The sequence below is a fragment of the Beta vulgaris genome, chromosome 7, assembly GCF_026745355.1.
Source record: "Beta vulgaris subsp. vulgaris cultivar EL10 chromosome 7, EL10.2, whole genome shotgun sequence".
NCBI classification, from domain to species: Eukaryota; Viridiplantae; Streptophyta; class Magnoliopsida; order Caryophyllales; family Amaranthaceae; genus Beta; species Beta vulgaris.
Window position 1 is genome coordinate 25,404,784 of NC_079208.1, and position 21,212 is coordinate 25,425,995.

Below are 21,212 nucleotides of genomic sequence, written 5' to 3' on the forward strand. Positions count from 1 at the left end.
AGGAAAGAAGCAGATTACAAGAAGCTGTCCAGATTTTAGTTGTTTTTTAAGGATATATTTTGTATTTCTTTTGTTTCTTTATTTCCTTAGGGCTCATTTGGTTGAAGTTTGGAAGTATAACTACCCATGAATTGACATTACCCATGAAATTTTACTTCCTAGGAATTACAAATTTTTTGTTTGGTTGAACATGGGAAATTCTATTTCCCATGGGAACTTCCACTTACCTATTAGGGGGGCCTAGGTAAGTTATTTCCTCCATTTTGTAGGAAATAGAACTTCCTAGGAAGTTTTACTTCCCATGTTTTTGCCAACCAAACAACAACACATTTACTTGTTTCCTAGGAATTCTAATTTCCCATGCATTTGAAGGTTAACCAAACAAGCTCTTAGTGTGAGTCTGTAATACTAATGTATTAGATCACTGAACTTGTTTTCTATATATATCACTAGTGGAAAAAACTTCCTGTGCTACTTGTCAAGTGCTCCGCTGCACTTGTGAAAATTTTAATACTAAAAATTCACAAGTGCTTCGATTGATAAGTCCACCGGAGTCTTTTATATCAAGTGCTCCGTTTGACTAGTCAACCGGAGTACTTGTGAATAAGTGCTCCGGTTAGTCAACCCGAGCACTTGCACACGTTTTCCTCTAAATTAATAAGTATTTTAGACATTGGATCGCGCTACACTTTATGTTAATTTTTTGAAGGACGCGCTACACGTTTTCCCCTCAATTAATTTGGAACCCTCCTCCCTCAAACTCTCTCTACTTCTTCGCTCATCAGAACCCTCAAGAAATTAGTTCAAACTCCTCTGTACTTCGCTCATCAGAAACCTCAAGAAATCAGTTCAATTGCACTGAAATATGTTGCCTCACTCGAAATTGGGAATTAAATCTTCTCTACCGCCTTCTTCAATTGCAACAGAAAAAACCCAGAAGCCTCACTCGAAATTGGGAAATCTTCTCCCCGTCATCTCTCGCTGAAGTCGCTGCTGGTGTCCCCGTCAATCTGTTGCACTAAACTCCCGAGGTTTCTCTCTCTTCCTTGTTGTATTACATATATGTATGCTTCGAAATCAATGAGAAATCAAATTTCAAAGTTGTTTAACACAAATATGAGCCATTGCGTTAAAACTTAAATACCGGGTGTTTTTAATATGTCTTTGCACGAATCTCTTGTGAGGTAAAACTAAAAGAACTCACTTCCTAATCTAAATTCCGAATATTTAACTTCAAGAATAATTTGTTTATCTTGTTTGCATATCAATTCGTAATACCATTCTTAATTAAGTCGTATGTACCTAAAATTTTTAGGAGAGTATTTATTTGCCTAATAATTTTTGGGGAAACATCAAAAATTTTAAATTTATAAAAAAAAAAATTCTGGTGCTTAGATACACTTATGAAGCAAGTCAAAAAGCAAAGCGTGGATGGTGGACTAGAGACCACCTTCATCTACGTGGTCTTACTCCAAAACGCATGATCTTGAATATCAAACGTTATTTGAATAAAGGGAAATAAATTATAAAAAAAAAGAAAAGGAAATAAATTTTTTAAAAAAATCAAAATGGTAAACTCCCCAAAAATAACGGGTGAAATTCCCCAAGAATTACGCTAGATGGCGTGGAATTTATAAGAAAAGGAGAAAGAAAAATAAAAAAAATGGTTGATTTGCACTGATAACTACCCACACAAGAATTGGGAATGTTCCTGTAAACTTTTTTTTAAATAAAAAAATAAACTACTATGATTTATTAGTTTTCGTTTTTGCATTGATATCTTCTATTTTAGTTTGACTTATTATTCACACTAAATTTACGAAGTACTGGATTAACTCATTCTGCAAAAAGAAAAATAACATCAATAATGGTTGATTGTGAATTTCGAGATGATTCGGATTGTCGTTTTATAGCTTCGGATGACATTAACAATGATGAAGATATATTGGATGGAATCGACATGAGAGGAGAAGGTGTTTCTATATTATTTCATTACTCGTATATTTCCTATTTTTTGTTATTATTTGTTATAGAAAATTGAATGTGATGATGTAGAAGATGTAGTTTTGTTTTGTGTTTGTGTATGTTCTTTTAAGTTTTGGATAAATTCGATGTTATTTTCTCTGTAAATCTCAATTTTGTTTTTGATAATTTATGTAAATAAGAATGTAGATGTAAAAAAGAACATATGACTCATGGAATTAGAGCACAGTAGTAACTTGTCAATCATCCAATAATAATATGAGGAACATATTGCCGGTTCAATTATAATATGGTGTCGATTTGTAAAAAGCATTATATAGTTGTTTGGTAAAAGGTACATATGAAACCATTATGAAAAAAAAGAACGTATGACTCATAAAATTAAAACATCATAATAGCTTATAAAGAATATGTAATAATAATAATAATAATAATAATAATAATAATAATAATAATAATAATAATAATAATAATAATAATAATAACAATAATAATAATAATACTAATAATAATATTAATAATAATAATAATATAAAGAACGTATTGCCAGTTCAATTAGAATGTGATGTGGACTTGGAAAAAAAATTGTATAATTGATTGATAAAAGGTACATATAAAACCATTATGAAAAAATAAACATATGACCGTGGAAAAAAAAAACATGATAGTAATTTATAAAGAACATAATAATGATATAAAGAACATATTGCCAGTGCAATCAGAATATGGCGTTGACTTGGAACAAAAATTTAGATAATTGATTGGTAAAAGGTACATATGAAACCATTATGAAAAAAAAAGAACGTATAACTCATGGGATTATAACATTATAGTAACTTATAAAGAACATATAATAAGAATATAAAGAACATATTAGCAGTTCAATTAGAATATGGCATTGACTTAGCTTGGAAAAAAAGAGTTGTATAATCGATTGATAAAAGTTACATATGAAACCATTATGTAAAAAAGAACATATGAAAATGGAAATAGGGCATGGTAGTAATTTATAAAGAGCATACTAAAGTTTTATATGTTTGACATAATATAATGATTTTTTAATTTCGATTAGGGTTTGTGTGGAGGCAATCACTTCTGAGTTGTTATTAAGAAAGGTTAAATCTGATGAGCAAGCATATGAATTGTATAATAACTATGCATTCAAGCATCGTTTTGGTACTAGGAAAGGGAAGATAGCATATAGGGCTGATGGAAAGACAGCTCGACAACGCATGTATTCACTACTACATTAAAAGGCAAAGGCAACACACCAAAATCGTTACAATAGGGCTAAAAGTCGTTGCAGTAGACCTATTGCAACGGTTTTGTACCGTCGCATTTGTTGGCGTTGCAATAGGCCTACTGCAACGACTCTTAGCCCTATTGCAACGGCTAAATGTGTCGTTGCCTTAGATCATATATCTTTTGCAACGGCTCTGTTAGTGGCAGGTTATGCAACATTATTGGCTACTGCAACGCCTACTATTTAAGCTATTACAACGGCTTGAAGCTACTGCAACGGAATTTTTTTCCCCATTTTTTGGTGATATTGCAACGATTATTAATGTAACCTGTTGAAAACCTATAATATTACAGCTCTTGATATATATTAGTAACGATGCAACAAATGCAAAAATACTCTTGAAATGCCAAAAATAATTGTCATATATATCTGTATCATAATTTCCAAAACTAATTAAACTAAGAGTACTACACATGACAAATCCTAATTAACGAAAATTAACGTACTTAATCAAACCCAACTAAAAATATTTGTTTTAGTGCCACAAATTCCTTTCAAGTACACATATAGATCATATTCCTTCTAAATATCGCTCCACTTGATATGTTTTGCTGCTTTCCTGAGTTTCACTAATTAACCAAAGGATGTCCGGCTCGGTTAGATCCCAAATCTTCAGGAATTTCACCAAGTCTCTCCTGAAAAGCAGATATAGATGTTAATGATTGCCTTAAAAAACAGAATTCAGAAAGTTTCTTCCAAAAAATAAGAAGTAAAAGTATATAGATGTTGATGATTGCCTTAAAAAACAAAAATCAGAAAGTGTCTTCCAAGTACGAGATATCTGTGGCTATTACCATATATATAGTCAAAGAATGAGGCTGATGAATATGCAAAAAAAAAAAAGTGTATAAAAAGTGGTTGTGCATTGGACATCTTAGGCAGTAGTAGCACACAACATAATTTCTGCATTTTCATTCTATATTCTTCAGGCGTGCAGTCAGCTATAGTACAATAATATGTAGTAGGAATTTCAAATATGGCACCTGTGCCTCAGTCTATGGCTGTGTAGAACGCGATGTCAGCATAGAAGTTAAGGTAAAATTGATCTTCAGAGAGAAAAAGATAGAATGAACAAACAGCAGGTTTGGTATTATGATAGGCAGTCAAAGAAAGACTAAAATCCAGCATAATTCCAGATTTTTTTAAGACATGAAAGATTTTTTGAGGTTCAAGGCAGAGATAAAATGACTTTGTTCTACGCATACTTTTTCACTGCAAGAGGTACAAATACTGACACCTATCTTTTGCTGTTGATCTCCTTGCAGCTATTTGTTTTCTTAGGATCTTCTCTATGATTTTATTGGGCTAACGACTGTAAGATATGTTCCTTGTTCACTAATCCTTCCTGCCGTAACTTTCTAGCTGATATGGTGTATCGGAAACTAACTTTGAATTTGCAAGACAATTTTTATCCATAGCATTGTCATTTAGATTCTAACTAAATCTATAATTTGCTGACAAATATGAATGTATGACGAGGTAAATGGGAATCAGGTTGCAATTCTAGCCTTTCTGTTACCTGAATAAGACTTGCTGCTCATGTTTGTATTCTATCTCTCAAGTATGTATTTTCACTTTCACTCTCTATCCTTATCAGTGTAAGTGATCACCACGCATGCTCCTCTGTATGGTCGAGTTTACTCATAGACCTTGCTGTTCACTGTTGGCTTTAACTGATGGTATGTTCTAAGCTTCTCATTCCTTGTCACGTGCTTCATCTTGAAGGATGGAGAAAGCACTTTTCTTTTTTTTGGGGGAGGGTTACCAATTTAATAAATATTCCTAAGGCTTGATCTTTTACATGGGATTAACCCCCCCCCCCCTTCCCCTATCAAAAGTGGACTTTGCTAATGTAAGTGTTGAGCTGCTAATCTGCACAAAGCAATTGGAAGCCCAGTCCTTATCTATATATATGATTGCGGGCAGGTGCGCCTATGGTGAAGGTGACAGTAGACGAGGCAGCAGTGAATTTTGTAATGTCACAGCTCAAGAAAATGTTTCCAGATATAACTCTAATCATATAATGCATCGTTTTAACGTTTCAAGCCAAAATTTAACTGATGTAACAATTTTAAGATACATCAGTTAACTTGGAAAATTTAATAACAGCAGCAATAAAAAGACTTCATTCCAACTCATTATATGCTACCATCTTTCTACTTGTCACATGGATTATATGCTTTTTATGTTGTAGAGAATGAAATCATGAAAAAGTCATGGTTGTAGCATATTCCACAGGTTTAGTTCATAAATATATTCATAGAGAAATAAGAAATAAAAACGGTACCTCACAATCTAACAATTGAGGGCCATTAGAAGCTTGCTCATTGGTGTCACTAGTTGTATGTTGATCTCTAGATGCATCATTTGGTTTTGTACCAATTGAAAAATCAGGAATCACAAGCTCTACTCCTGGATTAGCGGCTTGAATTTGAGAAAGAATGACAGATGCCACGCTCGGTGCTAGCTTTTGCACCAATTGAGTCTCCATACTTTGTAAAAACTCCTGTGGGAATATGAAACCCGAATTTTTATCCTTTTTTTTCAAATCAGTCTTCGTTACACCTCTTCCATAAAGCCGTACACGATTTTTGCGAACAGGATCTTGTATGACTTTAGAGTAATGATCCTTAGTGTTACCATCTTCTCCAAGTTCAACACTTTGTAAAGCATCCATCTTGGCCTATCCAATGAAGATCAAGTTATTACATATACTAAGTTAAGGCAGAAAATATGCAAATAAATAGCATGTTAACTCACAATATTGGATATAGATTTTTCGTTGTTGGTGAGGTATGTCTTTTCAGGATTTCTTTTCCTCGATTCTTTGTAGACCTTTTCTTGTGAAGGCTCTTGCTTATTCGGATCCTCTTGTTGCTTTAGAGATACAAATTAGTAGTTCAATATATAACTTTCTAAGAGTATGAGATGATGGAACAATAAGAACTATAGATCAAGATAATGTGTTGTTACCAACTTATGACGTAACATTGCATATGACTTCGAACCCATAGTATGCATATCATCTAGTGATCCACGATTGCCTTTATTAATTTTTGCTTCTTTCTGTAATAGAAAAAAAAGTTAACATACAATTTCACAGTAGACGAACAAAATTACAAAGAGAATAAAACCATATACCTCGATTAGTGAACAATTCCAGTATTCCAAAAGATCTTTAAATTGGGAATCGGAAACTGTTTTTGGACGATTTTCCCACCTTTTCTCATCAGTTTCATGTGCATAGTAGTGCTTTTGCTTTACCCTACATTTATGACCACGCCAACTTGCATTTATAGATTCGAAAACCCATTTTTTCCCTTGATCAGGAACCATGTACTTTTCCTAACCCAACAATGAATGAGCTCAATTAGTAGTATATAAGGTATTCGGTCCAATGAATGAGCTCAATTAGTAGTATATACATGTTTTTAGTGTTATGAATGAGCTTACATAGAAAAGAAACAATGAAAGGAACATACCAAAACATAATCCCATATTTTGTCAAGTGTGGGCAAAAGTTTGAATTTTCTATAGTTAAGAGGCGCAAGCTCGGAATCCCTAGCAACTGTACCCAAGAAGAGGCTAAATTCATCAACAACTTCTTTTGTTGGTCCAACTGGTTGGCCGATTGAGTTCAGTACAATAGCTTCACGCTCTTCTCTTGTACGCGAGTGGACCTTTGTTAACGTTGTTGGACCTCGTTGCTTTTTACTCTTACAAGCTATTTAAGGTTAAGGTATTAGTTTATATAATAAGATAGATATGAAAAAAAAATGTCATCTACAGAAGTGTGTGATATATACCTTCCTCTATTATTTCATTTGGTTGAGATTCCACTTCTATTTCTTCATTTATTGGTTATTGCTCCAATTCATGTTCAACTTCATCATTTCTTATTATAGTGGAAGGAATCTGAATTTCCAAGTTTGCTTCATGTGTCATTCCATCGGTAATAGGAGATTTTGTGTCTGTGGTGTGTCGCATCTTTTTTAACTGTTTTTGCCGAAACAAGCGAAATGAAGATATAGACCCCGGAATACAATACTCCTTTTCTTGTGTCTTTCCCTTTGGTTGTTGCTTTTGAGGGCGTGCAGTATCCTTTGTCAGTTGCTGTTTTGCAGGTTGGGCAGTTCCCACGGATTTTCGCCTGTTTTGCTCGACATTTTTAGATTGTGTGTTATCCTTTGCTTGTTGGTTCCGTTGCCCATTTTTATGCACAAAATCCCTCATAGATAATGGGTGCTTCACTCCCTCTTTTTCCACCTGAAACCATACAAGAAACATATAATGGCACCAATCTGAGTAAATTATTAAACTTTCTGGCTGCTATAGCTGCTGCCTTTTTCAGAAAAGTGGACATATGTGATTTCCTCCTCTCCCTTTTATAGTTGCACTCAAAACAAAACAAACGAGGAATTAAATGAACAGTTAACCGAACAAGTTATAATACATGTACAACAAACATTTGCAGAAAAAGATAAAGCAGCACATTGAGGTGGCAAAAATATTTGATCACATTTCACAGCCAGAAAAGTTGATTAAAAATATGTCGTTGTGGTAACAGCCTAACAGGTAACCACCGTGTATCAGATGGCTGCGGCAGAATTATATATTTGTTAGTAAAATGATAGCAAATGATGTATTTATAATCAGACAGAAGCTCCTACTTAATACCAGGTGTCAGGTAGCATTAGTAAAACGATTCGTATGCTACAGCACATCATGAACATAAGGTGTAATACTGGGATGCAACTTTTCAATTTCTTTATTCTTTCTCTTCTACACTTTGTTCTCTCACAACTGAACTCGCTATGTAATTGATGGCACCTCATGAGCACTAATCCTGACATGAACATAAGGTGTAATAATCAAAGTCTAAATAAATACTTGGCATGAAATCAAAGATCCCAATAAGTGATAGGCCATATTCCAAGATATTGACAGTTAAATGGAAGACATTTTCTGGTGAGTAAATATTCCATTTGCCTAGACCCTTTGATACCCATTTCTGAGGAGAAATCATTGTCTAGGATGGAACAATAATAGGTCTTATCCACATCTCAAAATACTGCAACATCAAGACCAAGCTTATCCATCTACTCTCTTTTCGTTTCAGAATTTCTTTCTTTTCTTAGTAATAGTCCTATTTTCAATTATAATCCATTCAAAATAGACTTACTTATAAAGCCCATAATCTGTAGAAGTTGACACAATTGTGCACTTAATGTATTTAATAGGTTTATTTGACCCATTTTGGTCCTTGGAAAAATTCAACTAGGACAATCACTCTAAGTTAGTGGGAGTAAAATGGACCATATTCAAAAGAACATGAACCTAAGATACTTTGAATCTGACACGTAGCAAATTTGTAAAGTTAGACTAGTCAGACTGTATGATGTAGCAAACTGTCACACTGGTTGCTGGGCAAGCAAATACGCAATAGTTTTGAGCTCTTGACCCCTTAGATTTCATACACCAAGCATTACAAGTGCTACTAAACATACCAAGCAGTATAATTCGATTCCACATTGTAGTAAGACAAATGAACTCATAGAGTTTAAAATCAAATAAAATGAGAAGCTCCTCAAGAAGTCTCTTCATATCATGACATGCAGGTGACTAGGAGAGCTAAATTAAAAACGAGAAGCAAGTGTTATGAACTAATAAATCTTGGCCTTCTGGACAAGGTCTGCACAAGAAGTATCCTCAAGAAGATGTGCTATTCTGCTATTCCTGCTATGTGACTAGTTTCTTCTCATACAGCCCTTCTTGCACCCCTCCCTCACTGCACACACTCCCTACACTCCCCCCTGCACTGCCTGCACTACCACTCCCCCCTGCACTGCCTCCCTTCTTGCACCCCTCCCTCACTGCACACACTCCCTACACTCACTGCACACACACCCTCATTGCCTTGCACTCCCCACACTCACTGCACACACCCCCTCCCTGTCCTGCACTCCCCACACTCACTGCACACACTCACTACCCAACCTCCCTGCCACTCCTCCACACACTCACTGCCCACCCCCTCCCTGCGCTGCCACTGCACACACTCACTGCCCACCCCCTCCCTGCCCTGCCACTGCACACACTCACTGCCCACCCCCTCCCTTCCCTGCCACTACACACACTCACTGCCCACCCCCTCCCTGCCCTGCCACTGCACACACTCACTGCCCACTGCACACAGTCACTGCACAAACTGAGAAACTGATTTCCATACTCGCATCCATAAATAAGACAACACAAACATGCAGCAAAAAATGAACCAAAGAAAAACATATGGAGACCAAAGAAATAGATAGATAAATATATAAAGGTTATAATAAGCCAACATAACCTATTAAGACCACTAAAAAATCTGATAATATACAGGTAGAAATTGAGCGGAACAAAAATCACAAACCTCCATAGTATTTTGCCGCGCATCATTATTAGTTTCGTTCTCCTCGTCATAACCCTCATATTTGATGTGAAGTACTCGTCATCAGATGAAAATATTTCATCATCTCTCCATCACTGAGAATCTCCTGAGTTTTGTCGAGTAATGACTTGTTTGCCAAACTTCCAAACCCTTTTGCTTTCATTCTTTCTTCGTTAGACCTCACTCTCTCTAAACGTTGCCTCTCATAAGGTGGAATCTGATGTTGTCCAACATTAAGCTTCGCTCTATTCCTTTTCATACAAGGGGGGGAATGAGACAATCAACGTTATTGTATATTTTTGGGCAAAAACAACAGGAAAACCAAGCAGTGGGGAAACACTTTACTACATGCCATTGTCCAGCATCCAAGGACACAAAGCCAGCATGTAATGATTTACTGAAGAAAGAAAATGCTAACACCATCTCTGTCAAATACATGAAATCTGATGCGCAAGCAGTGACAAAGAAGAAAGAACACGCAAGTACAATCCATAAGGATGCCAAACAGACTACTTGTGCAAGGAGGAAAAGCAGCATATAGCAAATATACAATCAAAGGATTGTAAGAAACCTGCTGGTGCAGAGATAAAGAAAGAAAAGAAGGAACACCATGCAAAAAGCAATACAACTACTGCATGCAACACATTGGTCAAGAAAGAACATAGGATGAACCAACCAACCACTCTTTTCAAGCATACATCATCTGGAAGGAGAAGATCATTGATGGTATATTACAAAAATTTTAAAAAAACGCAAAGATATATTTTATGAGACGATAAATCATGAATTAAACACATGCATTGTAATTCAATATAGACACGAATTCATATCGAATACCAAAAAAAAGACAAATATAGTACCATCAGAAAGTTCTCTAGGAAGATTTTGAATAGCATAATGCCAACCCTCTTTAAGCGGATCTTCAATAAAAAAAACTTGATGTGTTGAGATCCAAGATGAAAGGTTCTCCTTGTGAAATATTCTTATTCTTATTCACGACATCCATCCCAAAATCATCCTTTTCCGAATAAAACCACACACATCTAAATAAGACAACACTAAAGTGACAATGATAAGATATCTCAATAATATCTTCTAACGAGCCATAATAGTTCACAGCCCCCATAACAGGATTTTGATCTCTACTACTACCAAAACTATGCGTTAGAGCTGTTAAGGTGACTCCACTGTTTTGAGTTACGCCATTTTTCTCTCGTTTCATGGTGTGAAACCTATAGCCATTAACAGAGTAGCCACTGAACTTCTTAGCAACACGAGATGGTCCTTTTGATAACCATTTGATATGATCCGTTATTTCTTCCCCTTCTTGAATATTGAGATCAACTTTCTCTCTAAACCACTCCATGAAATTCTTGCTATGAGTATGCGCGAAATCCCATTTTCTTTTCCTGTGGCTGCTTACAGACAACTTATGTTCACTGTGATTTTACTAAATATGTTAGTATCTATCACAATTAGCAAGATAAAAAAATTAGAAAAATAATTAGAAAAAATTCCGTGTTAAGTTATCTTACTCGATGTATCTCTCAACTTCCTCAGAATCACAATTGAATAAGACATATTGATGGACTTGGGCCCGTGTAATGTGATCCATCATAAACCCATAATCCTTCTTCTTTCTATTCCTTCCCTTTCCTCTAATAGGTCGGCCAATATTGGGAAATAATGTATTTGAGATACTAGGATCAACAGCATTATTATCTGAAGGATTGTTTGATCGATTCAAGTATCTTCCACAGAATGCGAGACATTCTTTGGCCAAATATCTTTCAGCCATTGAGCCCTCCGGACGACCCTTGTTCCGAACATCAGATTTTAACTCTCGGAGGTACCTCTCTATTGCATACATACACCTAATTCCAACTGGACCACCAAGCTTAATTTCTTCCACCAAGTGAATTGGTAAATGAACCATGACATCAAAGAAGGTAGGTGGGAAAATCTCTTCTAACTGACAAAGGGTTTCAACAATCTCAGTTTGCAAATAGTCGAGATCTTGGGGGTCGATAGCTTTCTTCCATATGCCCTTAAAAAAGGCACACAACCTTAGCAAAGGTTTTGCAACATCTTTGCTCAAAGTTGTCTTGATTGCAACAAGAAGCAAGTAATGCATTAGAAAATGAGCATCATGACTCTTATATCCAGTAATCTTCCTTTCACCAACTTGCACACATCGAGCGATATTTGAAGCATATCCAAGTGGTAGCTTTGCATTTTTAATGACCTGGCAAAATAATCGCTTCTCTTCTAATGACATCGAAAAACGTGATTTTGGAAATACTTCCTTACCATCTTCTAGTAATTGAGGATGAAGTTCAGGCATCCAATTTAGGGCTTTCAAATCTTGACGAACATTAGCATGATCTTTGCTCTTTCCAGGTAAATCTAACAGTGTGGCAATGATATTATCACATACATTTTTTTCAATATGCATTACATCAAGATTATGGCGAAGTGAACAATGCTTCCAATATGGAAGTTTAAAAAATATTGGTACCCTTTTCCATGGAACTTCCTTTTCTTGTTTCGTTATCTTTTGCAACTTTCCACATTTATTTCGAAAACCACAAAGTAACTCCTTAGTTTCGATTCCTGTTAAACGCACTGGTTGGTGTCTTTGCCCCGTAACTCCAATAAAATATCTCTTATTACGACGCCAAGGGTGGGACAAATCTAAAAAAGTAGGGTGACCCATATAGCAATGCTTGTGACTTTTGTTGAAGAACAATGATTCAGTTTCATAATGACAAGCAGGGCATGCAATTTTTCCTTTTGTGCTCCAACCAGACAACATTGCATAAGCAGGAAAGTCACTAATGGTAGACATCAATGTTGCGTGCATATCAAACCTTTGATTGCTTAAAGAGTCATAAGTTTCCAATCCAACCTCCCACAATTCTTTCAAATCCTTAATTAGTGGTTGCAAATAAACATGAATATCATTTCCCGGGGATAAGGGACCAGGAATAAGCAATGCTAACATCAAAAATTCAGGCTTCGTAAGTAACCACGGAGGTAAGTTATAATTGATCAATATCACTAGCCACGTACTATGTACAATGCTCATATTGTGGAATGGGTTAAACCCGTCTGAAGCTAACCAAGCCTACACTACGAGCATCTTTGGCAAATTTGGATATCTCTTGTCAAATGTTTTCCATGCTTCACCATCCCTTGGATGCTGTAAAAGCTCATCTTCTGAATCATTTGTTTTATGCCATATCATGTACTTTGCAGTTTCCGGACACATAAATAACCTTTGCAACCTTTTCTTAATTGGAAAATACCTTAGAATTTTAGCAGGAATTTTATAATCCTTCCCATTAGTCTTTTCTTTATTAGTTACTTTCCACCTTGAAGTCTTGCAAACAAAACAACTTGTTGCATTTGCATGCTCCTCCCAATACAACATGCAGTCATTAGGGCATGCATCAATCTTCTGACAATCTAGCCCTAAAACTCTTAAAACATTTTTTGCTTCATTAAAAGACTTGGGCAAATTTGCATCTGGTAGCGTGTCTCTAAATATTCCTAACAAAGCCGACATTGCTACATTGCTCAACTTATGGTCACACTTGTATATAAATAGATGAATAAGAAAGGACAGTTTGGAAAATTTCTTGCAACCTGGATATAATTCTTGTTGACCTTGTCCTATTAATCTATAAAACTTCTTTGCATCTTCATTCGGCCCTTCTCTCATTGTATCATGCAACAACCCCTCTATGTCATCATTCGTGTCTAATATCGCATCATGTTCTTCTGTCACATCCGGTTCTTTTTCAATATTTATATCCAAGTCTAACAACTTATCACTTCTGAGAACAAAACCATTAACAATGATATGATCCCTAACAACATTTTTATACTGCCAATAACGATAATGACAAACATTGCAAGGACAACAAATCTGGTTCCCTTGTGCTTTAATAGCAAAAGCCTTACTAATGTACTCCTAAACTCCTTCTTCATATTCATCGCTCCACCTTTGAAGCATCCACCACTTTTTATCTATGTTATCCATTTTGTTCCTTAATCGTATGTTGCAAACCAGAACATTAAGTCAGCATCCAATTTAAAATATCCCAATTCAAAAAATTCCTAAAACATAATTCACAAAACATAAATTAGATAAAATTCCTTAATTCACAAAACATATTGGGTCTTGGGTAATTGGTAATTTGGTATGATCCGTTTCAACCTTAATTTCTTAAGCTTATTAATCTCATCGTTTTCTCTCTCCTCCCACAATCTCGAAGCTCCGACAATGGCGAACGAAGAAGAAGAAAGAGTTCTAGAATCTCAATTGGAGCTCCGGCCAATTACAAGAATTGCAGAAAATAAGTTCGAAAAGTGATACTTATCCAATAATGGTACAGATTTAAGCACGAACTGCAGAAAATAAGTTCGAAAAGTAAAAAATTTGTGAGTTCTTATGTAATTTTCTCTAATTCATTTAAGTTTTGGCACAATTGTATGAAGAATTCAAAAACAGGTGCAAATTTGTCAATTTCATTCGCAATTCTCAATATTTAATTGAAAATTTTATCCCCAATTGCAATAATTAATCAAAAGCTCCAGAATTTAACTAATTCATAAACATAAAATTCCAATAACAATTGATTGAAGAACATACCTTAATTTTGGAGCTCGACTGGATTTTGTGACTTTAGAAGGATTTCCAGAATTCCCAAAATACAAGAACGCACCTTTGAAGTTCAAAATCTTGCCCTCTGTGAAGTAGTGTTCGTGAAAATTTCGCCTCTTCCCTCTTCCTATTCCTCTTATTAGTATATAATTGGGGTGAATTCGGTTAGTGCCTTCAATTCATAAGAGAGATTTGGGATTGGAGATTGAAATTTGTTGGCAAACCTGCAATTGATAGGATTTTTTTGATCTCGATGTCAGTTACCTGATGATCAAGGTTTCCTTGTTTTAGGGAGATAAGGTGTTGCATGTACTGCTGTTCAAACTTTGTGAAGTAGTATTTGAAATTTAGTGAAAAAAAATTGAGGGAATATTTTGAGCGTAATTTTTTGTGAGTGGAGTACGTGGCTATAGGTAATGCAACAAATCATCAGATGACCAAGTCGTTGCAAATTGAGGGAATATAATATAAGTGAATAATTTATAACATCATCAAATGCAACGACCATCCCAAGTCGTTGCAATAGATATATCTAATGCAACGACCACGACCAAGTCGTTGCAATAGATATATCTAATGCAACGGTTACTATAAAGTCGTTGCAATAGCTTAAACTATGAACCTAAATTGAAATGGGTCGTTGCAATAGATGATCCTATTGCAACGGTATAAAAAATAACCGTTGCATTAGCTTATTTTAACCATTGCGTTTGATTAAAAATGTAGTAGTGATTATTGTTCTTGTTCTGGGTTTAAGAGTAAAAAGAATGTTGAGCCAAAGGTATATAGTAAGAAAGACTTTCGATGTGCATGCAAAGCTCTAGTCCAGTTTGATGTTGACAAAGAATCTGGATTATATATTCTTGTTAAACATGTTATGGAGCACAATCATTGTAGAATACCTGTTTCTAAAAGGCACTTGATAAGCTCTCATAGAAAAGTGACACAGGACCAACTTGTTACGCTTAGTAACTTGACGAAAACAAGAATACATATTACGGATGCAGTTCGTGTGCTGAAAAAGGAAGCTGGAGGTGAATCTGTTTTGGGATTCATTAAGAGTGACGCTTATGATGTGCTAGCTGCACAGAAGAAAAAAGAAACTTGATGGTTGTGATTCTAAACAACTTATTAAGTATTTCAATAATGAAAGAAAAGCATATGAGGTAGACTTCTACTATGACATGACTTTGAATTGGACGATGAAGGTCATCTTGAGTGCTTTTATTTTCGGGATAGTAGGATGAAAATTGATTATGATGCATTTGGTGATTTATTGGTACATGACACTACATATCGTACTAATAAGTATGATATGATATGTGGTCCATTTGTCGGGATGAACCATAATAATAAGAATGTTATGTTTGGCATCGGTTTTATCTTGAATGAAAAGACCGTCTCCTTTATATGGTTGTTCAATACCTTTTTGAAATCTATGGGCGGGAAGCATCCGGTTACCATTGTGACTGATCAATCTGCATCAATGGCAAAAGCAATTAGAGAAGTATTCCCAAATTCAAGGCAAAGATTGTGTACTTGGCATATTGGTGAAAATTCTAAGAAGAACATTAAAAAGTTGAGAGCAACGGATGGAATCACTTATTTGTTCAACACTGTTTTGAAGTACACCGACACAATTGTTGAATTTAATTACTATTGGTCAAGGTAAATTATTTCTTATACAATATATTAGTATTACTTATTAAAAAAGAAAAATATTAGCTCTTGTATAATATGTTTGTATTTTTTAGTCTATTGGTATCATAATCTTAGCAAAATACTTACATGATTCATGACGATCATGACACGAATTGAATGATTCATATTAACCCAAGTTCTTGTTTCTTGCATTATAGTGCATCCCTTAAAGGAACTTATGTATTGCTTGCCTGTCTAATTCGTTTGAATCCATGTACATCACCCATTTAATGTTGTTGTAAAAGTTTAAATTTAGAACCCATTATCTACATATCACATTGTTCTTATAGGAATAAGTCATTTTAGCAGGGTGGAATTAATGTATTTGATTTAGGCCTTTTTTTTAGGTAAGGCTGTATATATTCAGTTAGACTATGATGATTTTTATTCATATTAATTAAAAGTATTTGAATTTTGGTGAGAGACTAATAATAGGTGTTCTAATACTATTAAAGTTATGTTCTAAACTCAGATAATATATGTTCTTAATACAAATTATATATGGTTTTTTTTCAGCATGGTAAAAAAGTACAATTGTGCAGAAGTGAAATGGATTCAAGACTTGTATGTCATTAAAGACTTGTGGTGTCCTGCTTATTCCAAAGATTATTTTAGTGGCGGTATTTTATCTTCGCAACGGAGTAAAATTACAAATAAGTCCATTTCAAGGAGACTACATAGTACTCATGGACTTTGTGACCATGTGCTATGTGCACTAAGGTGAATGACCATGTTGTTGAGGAATTCGGAGTGGTCCCTTCTAGTGTTTGGAGGTTGAATACATTAAGAAATTTCAATTAATTAATCACCATGAGTCAAAATGATATGGGTGCAAGAACTATTATTGAAGTCGCTTTCACTGAGTGTCAAAAGAGGGTCGAGCTCTTGGTCCGGAGTACTGAAAACGATAAACAAATCCCGGAAAATGATGACATTCAAAGTTTAGATGACATTTATGAAGATGGAAATTTGCTTGAAACTGATGACCTAGGAGATGCAGGTGTGGATGAGCCTAGTGGGGATGGGACTAGTGGGAGTCAGCTTGAAATGGATGACAATGGAGGTGAGGATGATAATGAGCTTAATATCAAGGATCCAATTAAAAAAATAAAGAAGGGTGTTAGGAATATCAGACTAAAAAGCACTCAAGAAAAGATTTGTAATAAACTAAATGGCCAAAAGTTAAAATCATGGAAAAAGAGAACTGGAACTGGGGTTGGCAAGATGAAATCGAAAGCTCAAGAATCAGTAAAGGTAATGTCATATATAACCTTCATTCTTTTTTACCATTTGTCTATCTTTTTAATCATTGTAATAATTTACATGCATTCATAAATTTCAGGAATATCTGGATGTACATGAGAATAGTTATGTTGCGCACCCTACCAATCCTGAAGCGCAATTGCAATTTCCTGGACATGATGACTATTTTGAAATCAACGTTAATCCTTTTAGGAATTAGAATATTCATTTATTGCTTTAGGATGAATGGTTTCTAAATTTTTTATATTTTATTATCTAATCTTTAGAAATATTTAGGCTAAGAAATAAGTGAATGAAAAACTATTAGAATTTGTTGTTAACCTTCTGCATTTCATGTTGGTTTGTGATTCTTTGACATTACTTTTCTAAGTCGTTTGAGCAATAGATGAATATTTAGCATGTTGGAATTAATGGTGTCTTAGTTTAAATTGAAATTTTCAATTTTTTGGATATTATAATTTAGCGTGGTAGGTGTACTATGAGGTGTTGGGGTTTAATTGTCCTCACGATAACTATTTTAAATATTTCTGGGAAGAGATCATTGATACACATGGATGTATATGTAGTGTCTAGCAGCGGATAATGATCATAGAATTTGTTATATATAATATATAAGTACTAAAGGAACATACAATTAAAAAACAATGAACACCCACACTGTTTATAAAAGAATATTAGGACATCGTTGGTTTACTCATATTCTAAATTAAATATTGTTTTTGGTAACGCGGATTAAGATTAATGAAAGTACATAGATGTGTTTCAGTAACATTCTTTGTTAAAAAAATAGTTGCTATCACTTATTTACAATTCCTTTCAGTTCATTTCAGTTTGATTCAGTTTGTCTCTACAATTCAATTTATCTCAATTCAATTAATTTTAGTTCAGTTTTAAAAAGAATGGAAGCTTAATAAGATAACGGTAAATTCCACAAATATATTGTGTATTTTATGACGTAATATAATAAGAACTTGCAAATTAAGAACATAAAAGTATATTATGAAGAATATGAAAGTATATTACAAAGAACATCATGGTAATTATAAAAGAACACAAGATCAAATGTCAATATTATTAAAAATGAACAAAATTAGAGGAGAATCCCATTTTAAAACAATTAACTAAAGCTATTATGTGCACCACATGCACACGAGTCTTTATTCATTGTTTTCAAGCTTCTTAAACTTTCTTGCTAAGACCTGGAGTTCGACCCTTTTGTCATTAGCATTGTCGTTAAGTAAATCAATGCAGTATTGTATCCTTAGCTTCTTCCAACCTTCAAACTGTTTTAATAAATATAATGATTAGAATAAGATAACGTTCTCAATTAAAAAGGTAGTAACAAAACTATGAGACGTACATTATCTGAGTATAGACCACAATCCCAGTTTTTTTGAGCATGGTAGGTTTCCATATGTCTCATTGCATATACACCACAATCAACAAAGTTCATGTTAGATCTCCAAGGCATTTCTATTAACCGTATCTTGAATTTAGCTACATGCCTATAACACCTGTATTCTGCACGGTGGAGGAACAATGAAAATGCTTCCAGCTATAATTGATAACATACATTACTTTGTCAATAACACATCACTGCTATCATATAAAATAAGTGAGTCTTATAATTGTGAAATAATTTACCATTTTTTAGGGTAATCATGATACTTGCTTTCAAGGAGTATCCCATCCTCAAATATTCTATTATCCAAGATGTCCAAAGTTTTGACTTTCATATTAATGCACATAACGTAAAAGTAACTCCAAGCGTGAACAATGAAAAATACCTGAATAAATGAATTAGTTTAAAAGAGTATATTATTTAAGTATATGAAAAGGTAATATCATAGTAAATAACATGGAAATTGAGTTTGAAGAATATGACTCACAAGATTAAATCCTTTGATGTTATCAATTTTATTCTCATACATGGTGAAATCAAGTGTCTCAAATACTTTTTTGATTGTCTAAACTCAATGGTATCTTTCTGAGTACACTCACCATAATAATCATTCATACAAAGCAAATTATGCATAGATAAAATGACATGATAGTAAATATATAGTATATTTTATAACGTAATATAACAAGAACTTGAAAAGAACATAAAAATATATTTCAAAGAACATCATGGTAATTATAAAAGAACAAATGCTCAAATGACTACATTATTGGAGTTGAACATAATTGGTGGAGAATACCATTTTAAAAATAACTAACTAACTCTATTATGTGCACCAAATGCTGTATTAGAATATATGACATGACATTCTAAGATACAAAAAAATCAATTATTAGAGGATTATAGCAAGGTATTAAAACTTACAAATGCTACATTAGGGAAGAATATCCTTTTGACTTTTCTATTCAATTTATTCCTCGAGTTGAGTATGTGACACCATGCATCAATACGTTCACCAAAGATGTGTCCATCAGACCCAAAGGGATAAACAATACTCTCTATTTGAAATAGCGCTTCCATCATCGTACAATTGTTCGCTAAAAAATCAAAACATATACCCGGTAAATTATCAAGATCGATAAAGGAAAATAAATAATACATAAAAGAATACATGAATAGTATTGTTACTCTTTAGGAAGTTTAGGTGAAAGAGCATATTCAAGTATGCAAATTTTATCGTCCTCTTCCTCGTTTACAAGATGTGAATATTGAATCAAATATGGGGACTTCAAAATTGCAGGGAGCTTTCTCATTCTTTTGGTAACATTCTCCAAGTTATGATCATTGCTTTGTTTGAAATAAAAGAAAAAAGAGTGAGTTAATGATTTTTTAAAACATACCCAACAACAAGGGTAATTAAACATAAAATTTTCAAATACCAAGGAAGTTTTATTTTACCGCTGTTGATCGTTTGCATTATCTTCATCACCAAATATCTCATTCAAATCCAAATTATCAAAATTCAGATCAGACTCAGAATTCTTTTCATTCATAGGATGATTGGTATCCGAGTTAAAAATAAGAGGCTGCAAAGGAGTAGATTGTTCTTCTCTGCAACGTGGCAACACTTGTTCATATTCACCGACAACCCTTTTTACATTTGAGTCAACCATCTCTCCAAACCACTTAGAAGAAAAGATTTCATTGTTCTGACTCAATAACGAACTTCCCACACACATCTTCGAAAACTGTTGAATATCGGGAGGCATTGGCGACTAGAGAACCTTGACCACATTGCATCATGATATTATTTATCAAAGTGTTTGGGTAAAAATTCTCGACAGATTTCAAAAGGGTTGTAACTCGTACAAAACACAAAGCAATGTTTGACGTTGCCTCTCTCAATTGGGTGTTAATTTCCTGAAATGAACAAGGAAGAAAAACACAAGATGCAAATATTATTCTTTAGTAAAATATCATGCCATTCGAAGGTAATTCACTAGGGGAAAAAAAAGGAAGGGTTGCGCTTTTTCTACAAGTGAAGGGTTGCACTTTTCTTCAAAAGCGCAGCCCTACATAACAGAAGGGATGCGCCTTTGAAGAAAAGCGCAGCCCTACTAAGTGAAGGGTTGTGCTTTTCTTCAAAGGCGCAGCCCTTCTGTTATGTAGGGCTGCGTTTTTAAAACAAACGCACCCTTTCTTAAAAAAATTTGAAATAATAAATTCACGGGCTTCAAATATTATCCCTCCTTCTCTCTCCTCTCTCACGTCCCTCCTCCCTTTTCCTCCTTCTCTCTCCTCTCTCACGTCCCTTCCTTTTCCTCCTCTCTCATCCCCTCATCTCTCTCAAAAACTCCCAGAAACGCGACAAAAAGCCTGAAATGATTTGCACTAATCGGGCCGACGGAGTCCGATTGCCTATTGTGATACCTTTTCGGAAGCGGAACGGGCCAACGAGTCA

The 21,212-nt window shown here is 34.5% G+C and overlaps 2 protein-coding genes across 2 annotated transcripts; both read right to left on the reverse strand.

Moving 5' to 3' along the window:
* Positions 1-5,948: 5,948 nt before the first annotated feature.
* Positions 5,949-6,708, reverse strand: LOC130592045 (uncharacterized). The gene is made up of 2 exons (XM_057396116.1): positions 6,428-6,708; positions 5,949-6,352 (listed from the first exon to the last, which is right to left on the reverse strand). The coding sequence occupies exons 1-2, from the start codon at positions 6,620-6,622 to the stop codon at positions 6,233-6,235; spliced, it is 315 nt and encodes a 104-aa protein (XP_057252099.1). The 5' UTR covers positions 6,623-6,708; the 3' UTR covers positions 5,949-6,232.
* A 4,539-nt stretch (positions 6,709-11,247) lies between these two features.
* LOC130589507 (uncharacterized) lies at positions 11,248-12,720 on the reverse strand. Its single transcript, XM_057390773.1, has one exon. The coding sequence runs from the start codon at positions 12,718-12,720 to the stop codon at positions 11,248-11,250; it is 1,473 nt and encodes a 490-aa protein (XP_057246756.1).
* Between the last annotated feature and the right edge of the window lie 8,492 nt (positions 12,721-21,212).

Coding starts and splice junctions, on each gene's coding strand:
- LOC130589507 (XM_057390773.1), bottom strand. CDS start 12,720: ATGTTAGCATTGCTTATTCCTGGTCCCTTATCCCCGGGAAATGATATT.
- LOC130592045 (XM_057396116.1), bottom strand. CDS start 6,622: ATGGTTCCTGATCAAGGGAAAAAATGGGTTTTCGAATCTATAAATGCA. Junction 6,353..6,427: donor GGAATTGTTCACTAATCGAG/GTATATGGTTTT, acceptor TTTCTATTACAG/AAAGAAGCAAAAATTAATAA.